This window comes from Ylistrum balloti, unplaced genomic scaffold (assembly GCF_031769215.1).
Source record: "Ylistrum balloti isolate Yb309-2 unplaced genomic scaffold, AGI_CSIRO_Ybal_v1 Utg370590, whole genome shotgun sequence".
NCBI classification, from domain to species: domain Eukaryota; kingdom Metazoa; phylum Mollusca; class Bivalvia; order Pectinida; family Pectinidae; genus Ylistrum; species Ylistrum balloti.
The window spans coordinates 1,605,346-1,619,709 of record NW_026782366.1 but is presented as its reverse complement, the minus strand read 5'-3'; the positions used below and the strand labels follow the sequence as shown (position 1 = coordinate 1,619,709).

General features: G+C 34.6%; 1 protein-coding gene and 1 non-coding gene across 2 annotated transcripts in view; both read right to left on the bottom strand.

Moving 5' to 3' along the window:
- Positions 1 to 168: 168 nt before the first annotated feature.
- Trnaa-agc (transfer RNA alanine (anticodon AGC)) lies at positions 169 to 241 on the bottom strand. Its single transcript has one exon. It is a non-coding gene; the product is annotated as a tRNA-Ala (tRNA).
- A 10,773-nt stretch (positions 242 to 11,014) lies between these two features.
- The window catches only part of LOC132556802 (chromatin assembly factor 1 subunit A-A-like), a 53,033-nt gene continuing 49,683 nt past the window's right edge, over positions 11,015 to 14,364 (bottom strand). Inside the window, exons 2-3 of the mRNA XM_060221248.1 lie at positions 14,067 to 14,226; positions 11,015 to 13,172 (exon numbers count right to left, since the gene is read on the bottom strand). Of these exons, the coding sequence (XP_060077231.1) occupies positions 12,439 to 13,172; positions 14,067 to 14,226 (894 nt within the window). The 3' untranslated portion in view covers positions 11,015 to 12,438. The remainder of the gene's footprint in view (positions 13,173 to 14,066; positions 14,227 to 14,364) is intronic.

Here is a 14,364-nt window from a genome sequence, read left to right as displayed (position 1 = left end):
TTCGGTATGATAACACATGACGATAAAACACATCTTCTGTCCAGAGTACCGAGTCCCTCTATCTTTCTTTTATTCCCTTTTCGCAATTATCTCCCATCTCTTCACCCATTACATATACACAACAGCCGTTACGACATTCATCTCGGTATATGTCATGTTTGAAAAAAGTGGAGAATCCGGGTATCGATCCCGGTACCTCTCACATGCTAAGCGAGCGCTCTACCATTTGAGCTAATTCCCCTTCGATGTTCTCTTTCTCACTCCGATATGAGAAGAACAAAAATCATTTTTGACAAATTGGTTAGCTTTCAAAATGAATGTCATTGGACAATATCAAGTTCTACTAATCAAGATAACAAAGCACCTTGTGTTAATGCAGTTAATATTTATAACCAGGCATACCAATTTATGACAGTTAAATGCTTACATCTATCATTTTCAATATATCCTTCTCGGTACAAGGAAAGAAAATGTGCAGTATATTACATCGTTTGACTGTGCTGTATCTCATTGAAAGGTGTCGTTTATCTGACAAGAATTTATTATCACTTGCAATATTCCCACGCCATTTACAGTTAATGAGCTAAATTAGTAAGGGTTACACAACGGACTTAATCAGTATGTATCTAGGTCCGTGGTTTCACCGTAAGTTCAGCCAAAAGTTTAATATTTAAACATTAAACTGCTTGAATGATAGAAAGCAAAAATGCCAACTAGACAAAGGAGAATTCCATTGAACGCACTAGGATAGTCGATCAAGGGGAGGTGACCTCGACTGGTTGACAATACTTGATATTCCTGCAGCTGTTGGCAGTTCATGAACAACTCGTCACTGACTACGATAAGGTTACATACTGGTTATGCCATATGATGGTAAATATAATCACTATGGACGTCCTGTAAACCATATGGCGTGACATGGATACCACTACACAGAAAGCATTGACAAACGTACTTAGGTTATACTGAAAATATCAATTACATGGGGAGTTAGTGGTATTGTTTGTTGGAATAAATCAAAATTTATTTATGAAAATAAAACATAAAAAAACAAACAAACAAATAAAAATACAAAAAACAAAACAAAACAAAACAAGCAAAACAGAAAAAACAACAGAAAAAAATGTTGATAGTTGATTTATTTTTGAAATGTTTTGTTTGTATCTTTGTCTTTTATTCTTAAAGTTTTACCTTTCTGTTTTGACTTGTCGAAACATACATAACTTACAAAGAGCTACTGCTATGCTGTCTGTCAAAACGAATTTAATACATACATTTCTAGCTTTAGAAATGTTCATGTTATCATTTTTTTAATAAGTTCAGAGTCATTTCTTCAACGCATTTTCTTCTCTTCATTGATGGAAAGGTTTATTTCTAGTCGTAAGAATCTCCCTGTTTGTGCAGAGAGGTATATAAAACAAACTTAGTTATATTTTTTAGATTATATATGTGTTATACACGTCTCTGGTTTGTCATTTTCCAGTGCGTATGCGCAGTCATTTCAATAAAAATACAATTAAACTGCAGAAAGCCCAACAATCAGTCAGTGGAGGTAACTCATGCTTGCAATTTATAAGCATTGTTATCAAGAATGGTTCTATGCTCGAATGCTGTCCAAATTAATATCATTGATTTGTTTTTCTTAAATATATATATTTTTATTGACTCCCACTATTTCCTTACGCATAAGATATAAATAGTCTCTAAGTAACTTTTTGTAAAGTTAATAGATATAAGCCCTACTCTAGTAACAGCGCCAACTATATTTTCAGATAGTTTTTGTTACTTCTTAGACATTAAAGAAAACTGCTAATACAATTTGTATTTTAACATATCTGTACATATGATATAATGCAAACCTACAATACTTGTTTCATCACGTGGACATCTTGTCCAGTTTTAGCACTAAATATATAGGGGTTATCTCCCTTCGTACATAGAGGTAAACAGTGCAATCTGCGTTCAGTGGTGATATGTTTTGTCCGTTGTTTTTCCTGTTTAGTAACAGAATATCGTTCATTCACATTTGTGTTAATTGCTGGACTACGGAATGTAGAATTAACAGAATGATATTTAATGGTTTAAAAGTCTGCTTTGTCATGGCAATTTTGAACAAGTGCATGTAATACCCGTCAGTGTAAAGTGTTAATTGTGCACAGAAACTACACTAAGTTTTCTTAGTGTAAAAATCTAAATTTTGGTTTAAATACAAACAACAAATGTGAGTCTATACATAAATTAGTATATTTTTAAACATGATACATTATCATACATGTATACATACGTGTCGTGTTTTTTTATATTCTAGTACTACAATCATACACGATATTACGAGTAGGCCTACACATTCTCCTGGTACCATGTAAATCAGAGAGTTGGCGGCCGGATTGATACTGACTGGCAGATCTGATGACGTTTATAGTGATTACTTGTAATCAAAATGGTCTCCGAACATTATGCCCCGTCATCTTTATACTGGAGATACATACATCAGCTCCCGCTGTCACACGCGTCATCGTTACACACATACACACACACTTGTATGTCCTCCTGCAGGCGTTCATTGTGTACAGCTCTCTCCGGGATACTTTAGCATAAACACCTGATAGATAAGCTGATAAATAAGATATCCTTCTACTGGCATTGGGATGATGGGATACAGTGTATGGTGTACTTGTATGTTACGATGGATGACATTTATCACAAGACAAATATTCTATATCTATCATTGGTCGGTATCACTAGTTGGCAATGTAAATATGATGTAAACAACATCACAAATCAACATATTGTTGTTTTAGAAAAAGAAAAACAGGTTTATCTCATGTCATGTGACTACATGTTACATGTAAAAGTAGGTTATATTCAAGGACAGACAACCGGCGGGTATTGTGAGCATGCTCAATGGATAAGGAGGTAGCTTTGCATGTTTGGGATTACGGACTGTCTAAATTATTTAGGTTCAACCCTTCAATTTTATCCGATATCTGTACACGGTTTCTTAAACATGCGCACTTTTCGTGTTTGACGTTTTTACTGTTAAGTCATAAGCTATTTAGTTAATCAAATAGCTTTCATTATCTTGTTGAAACGCGGAATCGACCGTTGCAGATTTGAAATAACCAACCATGTTTCACCAACGAAACAATTTAGTCTTTCTTAACGTTACATGATCATGTTCGCGTTTTACCGAGATAATTAACGCGATTTGATGACTGAGATAATTATCGCGCCTAAACGAGATAACTAAGTCGTGTAAACGAGATAATTATCGCGTTTTAAAAAGAAAGTGAATTAATTTTTGCTTTTCAAAGCAACACTATCAGACTTTCGTCCGGTGCAGCTAGTATATGGTAACAGAAAAGAAAAAAGCAAAACAGGAAATCGGGAGAAATTTTGTCATGAAAAAATCCCCAATAAATTGTACATACATGTTGCTTCATTTCATGAAAACAATTTTGAGGTAGATCTCTACTTTGCCGTCATAACTATACAGTGGTACAGGTACCCTCTATCGCAAAGTTATAAACCAGAATGTATTTAAGACATTTCGATGTCTATAATTTAACATGATACAGACCGTATGATATATGTGTAGTAACACACATGACTACGATAATATTGTACGAACTATTCTACTTAATCTTAATCGTCAAGCAAGTCGGTGAATGTGTCCCCATTTGTGGTATCAGTACAGGAAAACTAAACTCGCTTCAGAAAGAATTATATACGGAAAACTTAAGACTAGATTGGGCTTAATTTCCCTATCTTCTTCTATCATATGTGTCTTTTAAAAGGCCATTTGCTTTGCCTACATTTAAAGGGTTATATTTGAAAAGAAGATTTCTGTGGCTTGTCCCTACAATGGATTTCTTTGTCTCGTATTTACGGTTTTACGAAGGAAACTATAATGTATCAGTATTTTAAGACTTGAATCAAGCGTTTGCTATTTGATCTTCTAAACCGGATGCAGAAAAAATATCACACTTCAAAGATTTTTGTTATTGGTAACAAAGTGCACCTGATGAAACATCTAATAAGCATTGATGCCTATCTTACATGTGTACATAGTTACGTCCGGTTGTTCTCTGTTCACTGGTCTCTCTATATATATACACATAATTTGCAGTTTTCATTTTTTATAGAGTAAGTGTGTAACGATGTTAAATATATCATATTAGATGTTTAAGATGGTCACACCAAGGGTTAAAAATATCGTAGAATATGGAGAAAAGTCTAAAAGTTGTGCAGTCCAGTGAACTGATAAACCGACTTATCCTTGATACGTCAAATACAACCTCAGAGACGTACACTCCACACGGTGGGGGTTTTGTTTTTAGATCGTCATAATATCACATCCGAAGAACTACCGAGCCATGTAATATATGTTACTCAGTCGGCAGCCTATAATGGAGTCATACGAAATTGTTCCATATGAAGATTCTATCGTCTTCACTTTTTCGTCGGAACGCCCAGTGTCACAGTTCCATTTCCTCTAAGAGTTGTCCAAAATCACAGGCTGTCTATTCGATATTTAACCGTATGCGACTACTTTAAATTAACTCTGACGTAAGGTTGGCAAATAAACTAGTTTCAGGCAGAAATATGCTGACGATGACATCTGTGACTTGTACAAAACAGCCGCAGTATAGCACGTATCTGTCATAGAGCGACTTCGTTTTAAAAAATCAGACTAGTCAATACTTATCATCCTCAAAATGGCGTGTGCGATATTTTTGGTTTTGTCATGACAATTAAGGGCATATTGAGAGCGATCACTTTTCGTATGATACCAAAACGTTATCCAAGTTTTTGTTAAAGTTTATCAAAGCATTGTAGTTAGTCATTAATTCTTTTGATTTTTCTGATATGATCATTGACGTTATGTCACCGGCCAAATAATTGGTGTTATACTTCAGTGCACAAAACCCATGTCACACAGGAAAGTCTTACTATGCTGTAGAACAATGTTGATTATATGTTAATGAAAATCTTACACTCGTTCAATTTAAAACTTTATATATATATCATGATACGGGTTTATGTAACGTATCCTACAATACATGTACATAAGCCATTGGCAAAGACAGATTGTACAATTCTCATTCACATGGTTAATGATATGTATTTACCTCCAAAGAGAACCTGAAGAATTTGTCTCTTAATACCTCAGTCAATATTGATACTAACCTGCTGGAAAGACGTGTCAATACCGAACTGCTTAGAATAAGTCTTACGACTGAAGAGATGGAAAGTTGACACTTAGAAATGAAATACGACTTATCTGATAGACATGGAAATTAACAAGAATCAAAGACCTATTCATGGGTTCTAATTATATAACTGTGAATAAAAATGTGAAATCCAGGAATTTGTACTGGTCGTCGATTGAAACCTACACCATTATATATATGTAATGAAGCTACACTGAGCATGTATCGTGATGTGTAAAATTTGAAAATCCATGGGCCAGATTTACCATTACAATTTAGAGACTTGTTGAACGTCATTCCCTACCTTTCGAAATATTTGACCCAATAAATTTCCCAGTATATACATTAGTATACACTCATATATACAAATGTATACAAATCCATCGAATTGAGTTTTCAGCCCACACCTGCTAATAGTAAAATTACTTGTTTTCATTCTAAATTCGATTGTATACCTATTTAAGCACCTGGTCCTTGTATATTGTAACACCTGTATTATGTCACCTGCCAGTAATCAATTAACTAGCCCTCCAGGTAAGGTTTACTGATCTGTGATCGATTAAGTACAAGTAAGTGGTGTGATTTAGCTATTTTCACCTCGGGCGGATCCGGTGTAGAATGAAAGGCAGTTGGTATCAATCTTGCTTGTTAAGCGTTTGTCCTTATTTCTCGGTGTGATTTACTAAATGTCACTTTAAAGAGTCCCTTTCCATTGTGTACTCATTCTATACACTTTCCAAAATCATTGTTTCTATTTAACACGTATACATCAGTTGTTTTGCGCGTTCCCGTGAATTGAGGTACTGACACTAAAGACAACGTGTAAATTGGTAGACCAAGTTTCATATTCTGAAACACAAAATTCTGTTTTTCCCTCTCATTGATACATACAGTAAGTTTCACCGTTTATGTCTTAAAATACACGTGTAATGGAATCAAATCTAAACACGATTTGTACTGATCTCTCAAAGTCCTGTAAACCAGATACATAGATATACAAAAGGATTTATATCTTATAAACCAGATACATAGATATACAAAATGATATATATCTTATAAACCAGATACATAGATATACAAAATATATATATATATTATAAACCAGATACATAGATATACAAAATAATATATGTTTTATAAACCAGATACATAGATACATAGATATACAATAATGATTATCTTATAAACCAGATACATAGATATACAAAATTATATATATCTTATAAACCAGATACATAGATATACAAAATAATATATATATATATCTTATAAACCAGATACATAGATATACAAAATGATATATGTTTTATAAACCAGTACATAGATATACATAATAATATATGTTTTATAAACCAGATACATAGATATACAATATATATCTTATATATGATATATATCTTATAAACCAGTACATAGATATACAAAATGATATATATCTTATAAACCAGATACATAGATATACAAAATTATATATATCTTATAAACCAGTACATAGATATACAAAACGATATATATCTTATAAACCAGTACATAAATATACAAAATGATATATATCTTATAAACCAGTACATAGATATACAAAATTATATATATCTTATAAACTAGATACATAGATATACAAAAGGATATATATCTTATAAACCAGTACATAGATATACAAAATGATATATTTCTTATAAACCAGATACATAGATATACATAATATATATATGTTTTATAAACCAGTACATAGATATACAAAATGATATATATTTTATAAACCAGATACATAGATATACAAAATGATATATGTTTTATAAACCAGTACATAGATATACATAATGATATATGTTTTATAAACCAGTACATAGATATACATAATAATATATATTTTATAAACCAGATACATAGATATACAAAATGATATATATCTTATAAACCAGTACATAGATATACAAAATGATATATATATATATTTTATAAACCAGATACATAGATATACATAATAATATATATATTTTATAAACCAGATATAAACCAGATACATAGACTACAAAATTATATATATCTTATAAACCAGTACATAGATATACAAAACGATATATATCTTATAAACCAGATACATAGATATACAAAACGATATATATCTTATAAACCAGTACATAGATATACAAAACGATATATATCTTATAAACCAGTACATAGATATACAAAATGATATACATTTTATAAACAAGATACATAGATATACAAAATGATATATATCTTAGAAGATACACCCTATTCGTGTATACTTAGTGTTTTACTATTTTATTGTCATAAACCTCCTTGTACGTATTATAAATTGTACTGTAATATGTAGTGCACAGCACCATATAGCGTGATTTCAGGTGTTGATCATCAGGATATATCTCCCTGTTCAGAGAACAATAATTTTTTTATGTAATTGTTTGTCTAATAGTTTTTCCTGCCGTAATGTAGATTAACAGTTTCATCATCTGACATGTTGGATGAAAAGAAATTCACGATGACAACAAATCATGCTTTTCCCCAAAACAACTTTCATCACAAAATAAAACGGACGTCATTAACAGAAATGCAGGCTGACGTGACGTTTGAAGCTCGTGTGAATTTTCTTTGACAACCTAAAGATAATACACTTGCTATGAGATAGTGTATTTACCATAACGCAAAACTAATGCAATAAATCGGTCACCTCCTTGCTCGCATCCCTCCTCCTTCTCCTCCTCCTTCCCCTCCTCCTCTATCCTGGTGGAGCCTGTTTTACTTTAATGTTGCATAGATTGATCCTTATCTACACCTTTCATCAAGATATTATTAATGTTGATTTTTTTTGTAAATTACGATATTGCTGACAGATGCCCACACGTGCTGGTGTTTGCACTGTCCAGATATGGATTTTTTTATCGGCAAAAATGATCCGAAAAATGTGCACAATATCACATGACGCAGTACCAAGCTGAAATTGTGTAGTATGCATATAAAAAGTTGTTCTATCTATATATTTTTACCTGGTAACTCTGGGATTATCATGGTTGAGACTTTTGGTCGATTTGTCCAAACTTTTTACCTATATTGCACCAATAAATCAGATTATATGATCACATAGTTACAGTATATCGATCTCAGTCTACCCCATCCCCCGGTGCATTGGAAAAATTTGTAAATCCTTCAGCTTATACTTAGAAAAGTTGTCTTTCGGATTGACAACACTTACACTTTTACTACTAGATATTGATTTGTTCCGGATATTTCAAACCTCATTTGTTTTCCGTTATGTTGTTTTATTTAAGCCTTCAGCGGACGAAAATTCGTGATTTGCAATGTCAACTGCATTCGCTGCCTCTGGCAGATTTATAGGAGAGTGATAACGTATTGAGTTGCATGTTTTTTTTCAGAACATCCCCTCAATTATTCTGTGCAGTTTAAATCTGCTTTCGACTTAACAGAGAACAAGTGTTTTCACCATGGTCACTGTTGTTAGGAATGTTGACAGGAGTAGGCTAAGCAGGGTGATGGAGTATCCCAGAGACTATATATTTTTAATGTAATGCTTTTATTATGTTTGTAATAATAGTTACCAACAGGAAACCATTTCAAGTGTCATGACGGATACAGTGATGCCGCATGCTCATTTAAAGCAAGTGAATATCTTTTTTGTTTTGGTGATTTTAATTTTTCCGGTCCAACAGTTCTGCAAACTATTCCTATTGAAGGCGTATCCTATCGTAGATCAACATACAACACTAGTACATTTGATCAAGTCTTCATATGGCGCCTGTTTTTTCGCCGACAAAATGAATGTGTTACAGAGAGATCAGTAGAATGATACAATAGGGTTCCTTAGAGTTTTTTTTAGCCAAAACGGGCATAGTAAAACCGAATTCTTTTAATTACCCCCCCACCCCACCCACACCCCACACCACCACCCCTCACACCCCCAACCCCCGCCCCCTTTCTCCTCTATCTCTCTTCCTATCTCTTGAGTGCAATTACTATAGCATTTACTGCTATGTACCTCCTGAAAAGTGAGCCGAGTTCCTACAAACTTTCAAGTCATAGCTGTCAGTTCTTGTTCTCGAATATGAAGCATGTATGGTGGCGGACTGTAACGTTTGTGAGGACATCGAGATGTGGGTTGTCTATCGCTGACGGAACAATACCAACAGTACACGTCCCAATTGGTGGATAAAGATGAGATACATATATGTAGTATTTGCACCGTCATGCAAATTAAAATGAAATGCATCATATGATGCACTTAGATATATCCATTATGAATGACAAGCGTCCCAAATAGATCGACATTAACACACCACGCGGGTCATGCAATTCAATTTCAGTCCCACTGAATACAAAAAAGATCATCAGAAATTGACATGAACGAATACGACAGGGCTTCTACTGCCCAGCAAGAGAAGCTCTATGCAGCATTCCCTGCAGTGCTTGACAGTTTTATCGGTTCATAATGACGTGTGTCTCGTTTTCAACAGTTAAAATTTATTTTAAGGAAGTTGAAATTTCATCCTGATTAACGATAACCACCAGTCAAATTGGAAGGAGGTTTTTGTGCTTAAGTACATGCTAGCATAAATGTAGAAATAATTTGAACAATGTTAGAAAAATTAATGTTGTGACGTTGTTCTGTCTACGGTAGGTTTGTGTGTCTTTGTTCTGTCTACGGTGGGTTTGTGTGTCTTTGTTCAGTCTACGGTGGGTTTGTGTGTCTTTGTTCTGTCTACGGTGGGTTTGTGTGTCTTTGTTCTGTCTACGGTGGGTTTGTGTGTCTTTGTTCTGTCTACGGTGGGTTTGTGTGTCTTTGTTCTGTCTACGGTGGGTTTATGTGTCTTTGTTCTGTCTACGGTGGGTTTGTATGTCTTTGTTCTGTCTACGGTGGGTTTGTGTGTCTTTGTTCTGTCTATGGTGGGTTTGTATGACTTTATTCTGTCTACGGTGGGTTTGTATGTCTTTGTTCTGTGTACATTGGGTTTGGATGACGTCGCTCTGTCTACTATACGTTCATGTGACGTTGTTCTGTCTACGGTGGGTTTGTGTGACGTTGTTCTGTCTATGGTGGGTTTGTATGACTTTATTCTGTCTACGGTGGGTTTGTATGTCTTTGTTCTGTGTACATTGGGTTTGGATGACGTCGCTCTGTCTAATATACGTTCATGTGACGTTGTTCTGTCTACGGTGGATTTGTGTGACGTTGTTCTGTCTATGGTGGGTTTGTGTGACTTTTTTTCTATCAGCGATGCGTTCGTGTGATGTTCTTCTGTCTATGGTGGATTAGTGTGACGTTCCGTCTGCGATGCGTTCGTGTGGCGTTGTCTATCTACGTTGGGTTTTGGTGGTGTTCGTCTGTCTACGGTATATTGTGTGACATTGTTCTGTCTATGGTGGGCTTGTTTGACGTTGTACTCTCTATGGTGGGTTTGTGTGACGTTGGTCTGTCTACGGCACATTTGTATGACGTTGGTCTGTCTACGGCACGTTAGTGTGACGTTCTTCTGTCTACGGCACGTTGGTGTGACGGTCTTCTGTCTACAGTGGGTTTATTTGCCATTGGTCTGCCTTCTACATGTTATCTGACGATTTCATCGGAATGGTTATACATGTGTTACACTTTACTTTAAAAATTCTTTTGCTGATGGTTTCTTAATGATCACTGTCTAAACAATTCGTTGCCATGGAAGAAGTGTAATCGTCGGAGGACTGCCGTAGGAACAAACCATGATGTAAAGAGGAAGATTGAAACAATGACACAAACACGTGCATAGAATCACAACTTTCTTTATGGAGATGAGCTGTACAAATATACACGAACACATATCATGTTTGGATATCATACAGTAGTAATAACAAAGTCAGAATCGACATTTAAACTGACACATGTAGCCACACCAGCTTCAAATATTAGCAATTTCAAATCTGTAGCAATATATAAACTATTATAGCTAATAGCATGTCTTGCTTTTGTCTTGTCAATTTGGTATTTTCTGAGAAATAATACTTTTATCTGTTGATGTTGTGATTGTTGGTATAAAAACGCGGGAATTGTTTTCAGTCATAGAGAATTGAATACTACAGTTCTGGGAATCGTATGTATTCGCCCACGCTAACAGTTACATAAGTCTTATATATATATATATATAGTTATGATATATACACCCTAATGTGGGAAGATATATACAGAACATAGCAAGATATCTTACCATCTCACAATTTTACCCAAATACATAGCCTGACGGATGAATGAAAGAATCTATACATTTGATCGATAGACATATTGAAATGACAGTATACTAACTATACGGGTTTGTTCTCAAAATATAAAATAAAAGATTGAATATGTACAGAATTATTAACATATTCCATAAAATAAAGTTATTAATGAATTAATTTATTACTTATACATCAAATACGGCATAAAAATAATAATGTACATATTAGTAATACGAAAGGGCAACAGCCGCACAACACTCGTAGAAGTCAAAATCAGAGTTATTTGCCCTTTTCCTTCCTCTCTACTGTCATGTGAAAAAAATGGTTCCTCTCGCTCAACAACAGGGCACTGTAATAACTCAAGGCTAATTTTGAACGACAGCGAACGGGTAATCAAGTTACCAGCATTGTTCGATAGACGCTTTCAAGTGACAATACTGGTCAAAGGTCTGTATGACCATGAATAATTGTTCGAAATATTTTGCTTACGAAATTATTTTGACTGTATTAAAGGAAAAGTCACGTTCCATACAGCACGGGGATTGTCTTTTATTCAATTAACTATACCTTAACACATTTCTTACTGGAACTCATAATACACTAGCCAGTAGGCGTCCACGAATTTTCATTACAGACAAAATGTTCGACCATGCCGACAAGGAATTATAATGATACGATTCCTTACCGACAGACGACCACTTCCGGTTCCAAGTCAGCACTAACAAAGATGAATGATGTCTTATCCGATACAACCGCTGTGCATGAAAAGTTTAACACTTTCATGTATCCCTTGAATAACAAAGGTTAGCTTGCACAATACGTACCAGATCAAGTTCAAGATAATTTTTGATTTTTGGTTTTCACCTTGACAAACTTTTGCGTTTGAAATAATTAAATTCAGATCAATGATTAAACATCGTTACCAATTTGATATGGTACTTGTAATTTGTAAAGCAAACGCCAACCTGTTCTGTCAGAGTGTCTTTTATTCTGACACTCGTTAGCTATCCATATCATCTGTCGTTTCCTCGTCACCTGAATCGAGGACTGTTAATGTTTTTAACGATGAGTGACTTTGAGTGTCTACCTCAACTGTTTGTTTATCATTAGTACGTTTTTCATTTGTCATTTGATTATGATTATTACGTCCGTTATCTTCTTCTGTCTCTTCATCCGTTCTGTCTTTCCTGTCCTTATGTAATTTGCTCTTTTTATTCTTATTTTTCTTTTTATGCTTTCTTCCCTGCCTCCTCTTCTTTCTATTTTTACGTTTCCGTCCAGAAATTTTCCCGTCGCGTCTACGTTTACGCGGAGTTACATTTAGCTTTCGTCTTCGTCTCCGGAGCTTCTGTAACCTTCTCTTCTTCCTATCACGTAATCTACGCTTTCTGCGTCGCTCCTTATCATGTTTTCCTACCTTTTTAGATCTTAGCGAAAACGATCTTGTGATCTGATTTGATCTGTCTGGTAGAAAAATAGGTTCTGATATTACCACTGGACTTTTTTTAACAGGAAGTGCAATAGCATTGTTCCGGCTAGGATGCGCATTATTGTCTATTGCAATACGGCAGGTATCTTCACAAGCTTGTTTGCTTTTGAAATTGTTTTGATTTCCGTCACATCCACCAAAATAAAACCAGTTACATTTGTTCTGTCCTTTGTGATAAAACCATCTGATATAGCGGGCACCACACTTACCCTGGTCCGGCTGAAGATCACAAATCTTACCTTCAGCTGTTGGAAAAAAGAAATGCATATATTAGAATCAGTTGTTGTGACAAAAATATTATACATGTATATTAAATGTTGATAAACATTGCTTTACTTTTCTTTAATGTTCATTCACATAGTCTCTAGATAACAGGTCCCAATGTTTGTTTTCATCGACATTTACACATGGAGATTAGGCTTTAGCAAGAATATACTGCCTTTAATTATTTTTATACTAGTTGTTATTGTACGATGTTTGCTTTCATCCCTAAATTTGATATAAACATGGTTTCAATGTGAAGAGGCGTGCAAGGCAGTTGTAATTTTACATGATAGGATTGTTTTTGATGCCGCTCTCTACAGATGGTTGTTCAGTTGAACTCTGTGCTGACGATGTGTGTAAGATACATGTAATTTGTTCTTTAAAATGATTTCTTTGGTTATGGACTGTTATGTAACGAATGTTATTCATTTTCTGTTCCTGATTTCAATTTACTTCGGAGTAACTGTACATATTGTACATGTATTTGGTTCACTACTCCAAACAACATGTACGTGTACATGTAGTTACCCCGATGTACTGTAACTACTTCGATGCAACAAAAAAAAAAAAATTAAAAAAAATTAAAAAAAAAACCTATATCATTATGAATCAATATCGTTTAGAATGCGGAAGCAGGGATGTGTGTGAATGGTTTTGTCGTAAACTTGGACAATACAATGTACCACAAAGAACCAGAATTAATTTTAAAAAAAACAATCATCTAAAACTGGACATAGCGCATTGGTAATGTTGGGAAGGGTGTTGGTAAGACAATTGTCTAAGAAATGACTGCGTTGACTAACAATGCAAGTCATTGCTTTCAGAATTCGTGTTCCACAAGCCATTAGTGAAAAAAACCCGCTTGGACTACTTACCAGGAATGATATGTTCTGGTACACAAATTGGCAATGAAATATTTCTAGGTGTATGGAAGTACTGCATTGCACAGAATCTGCCGGCGGAGCACACCTTCCGATACGTCCTGCATAACCTTTGCGCTTCTGGTCCTATTGAAAGTCGTCTGGAACTACTCACCTATAATGATAAAATAGAAGTGTCTATGTACATCATTGTCAATAACGAATGTCGCCGTGTTAAGTCAAGTATATACATTATTCTTATTACAAGGAAAAGAACAAAGCTGAAAAGATGCATTTGTTTTATTCGATTATT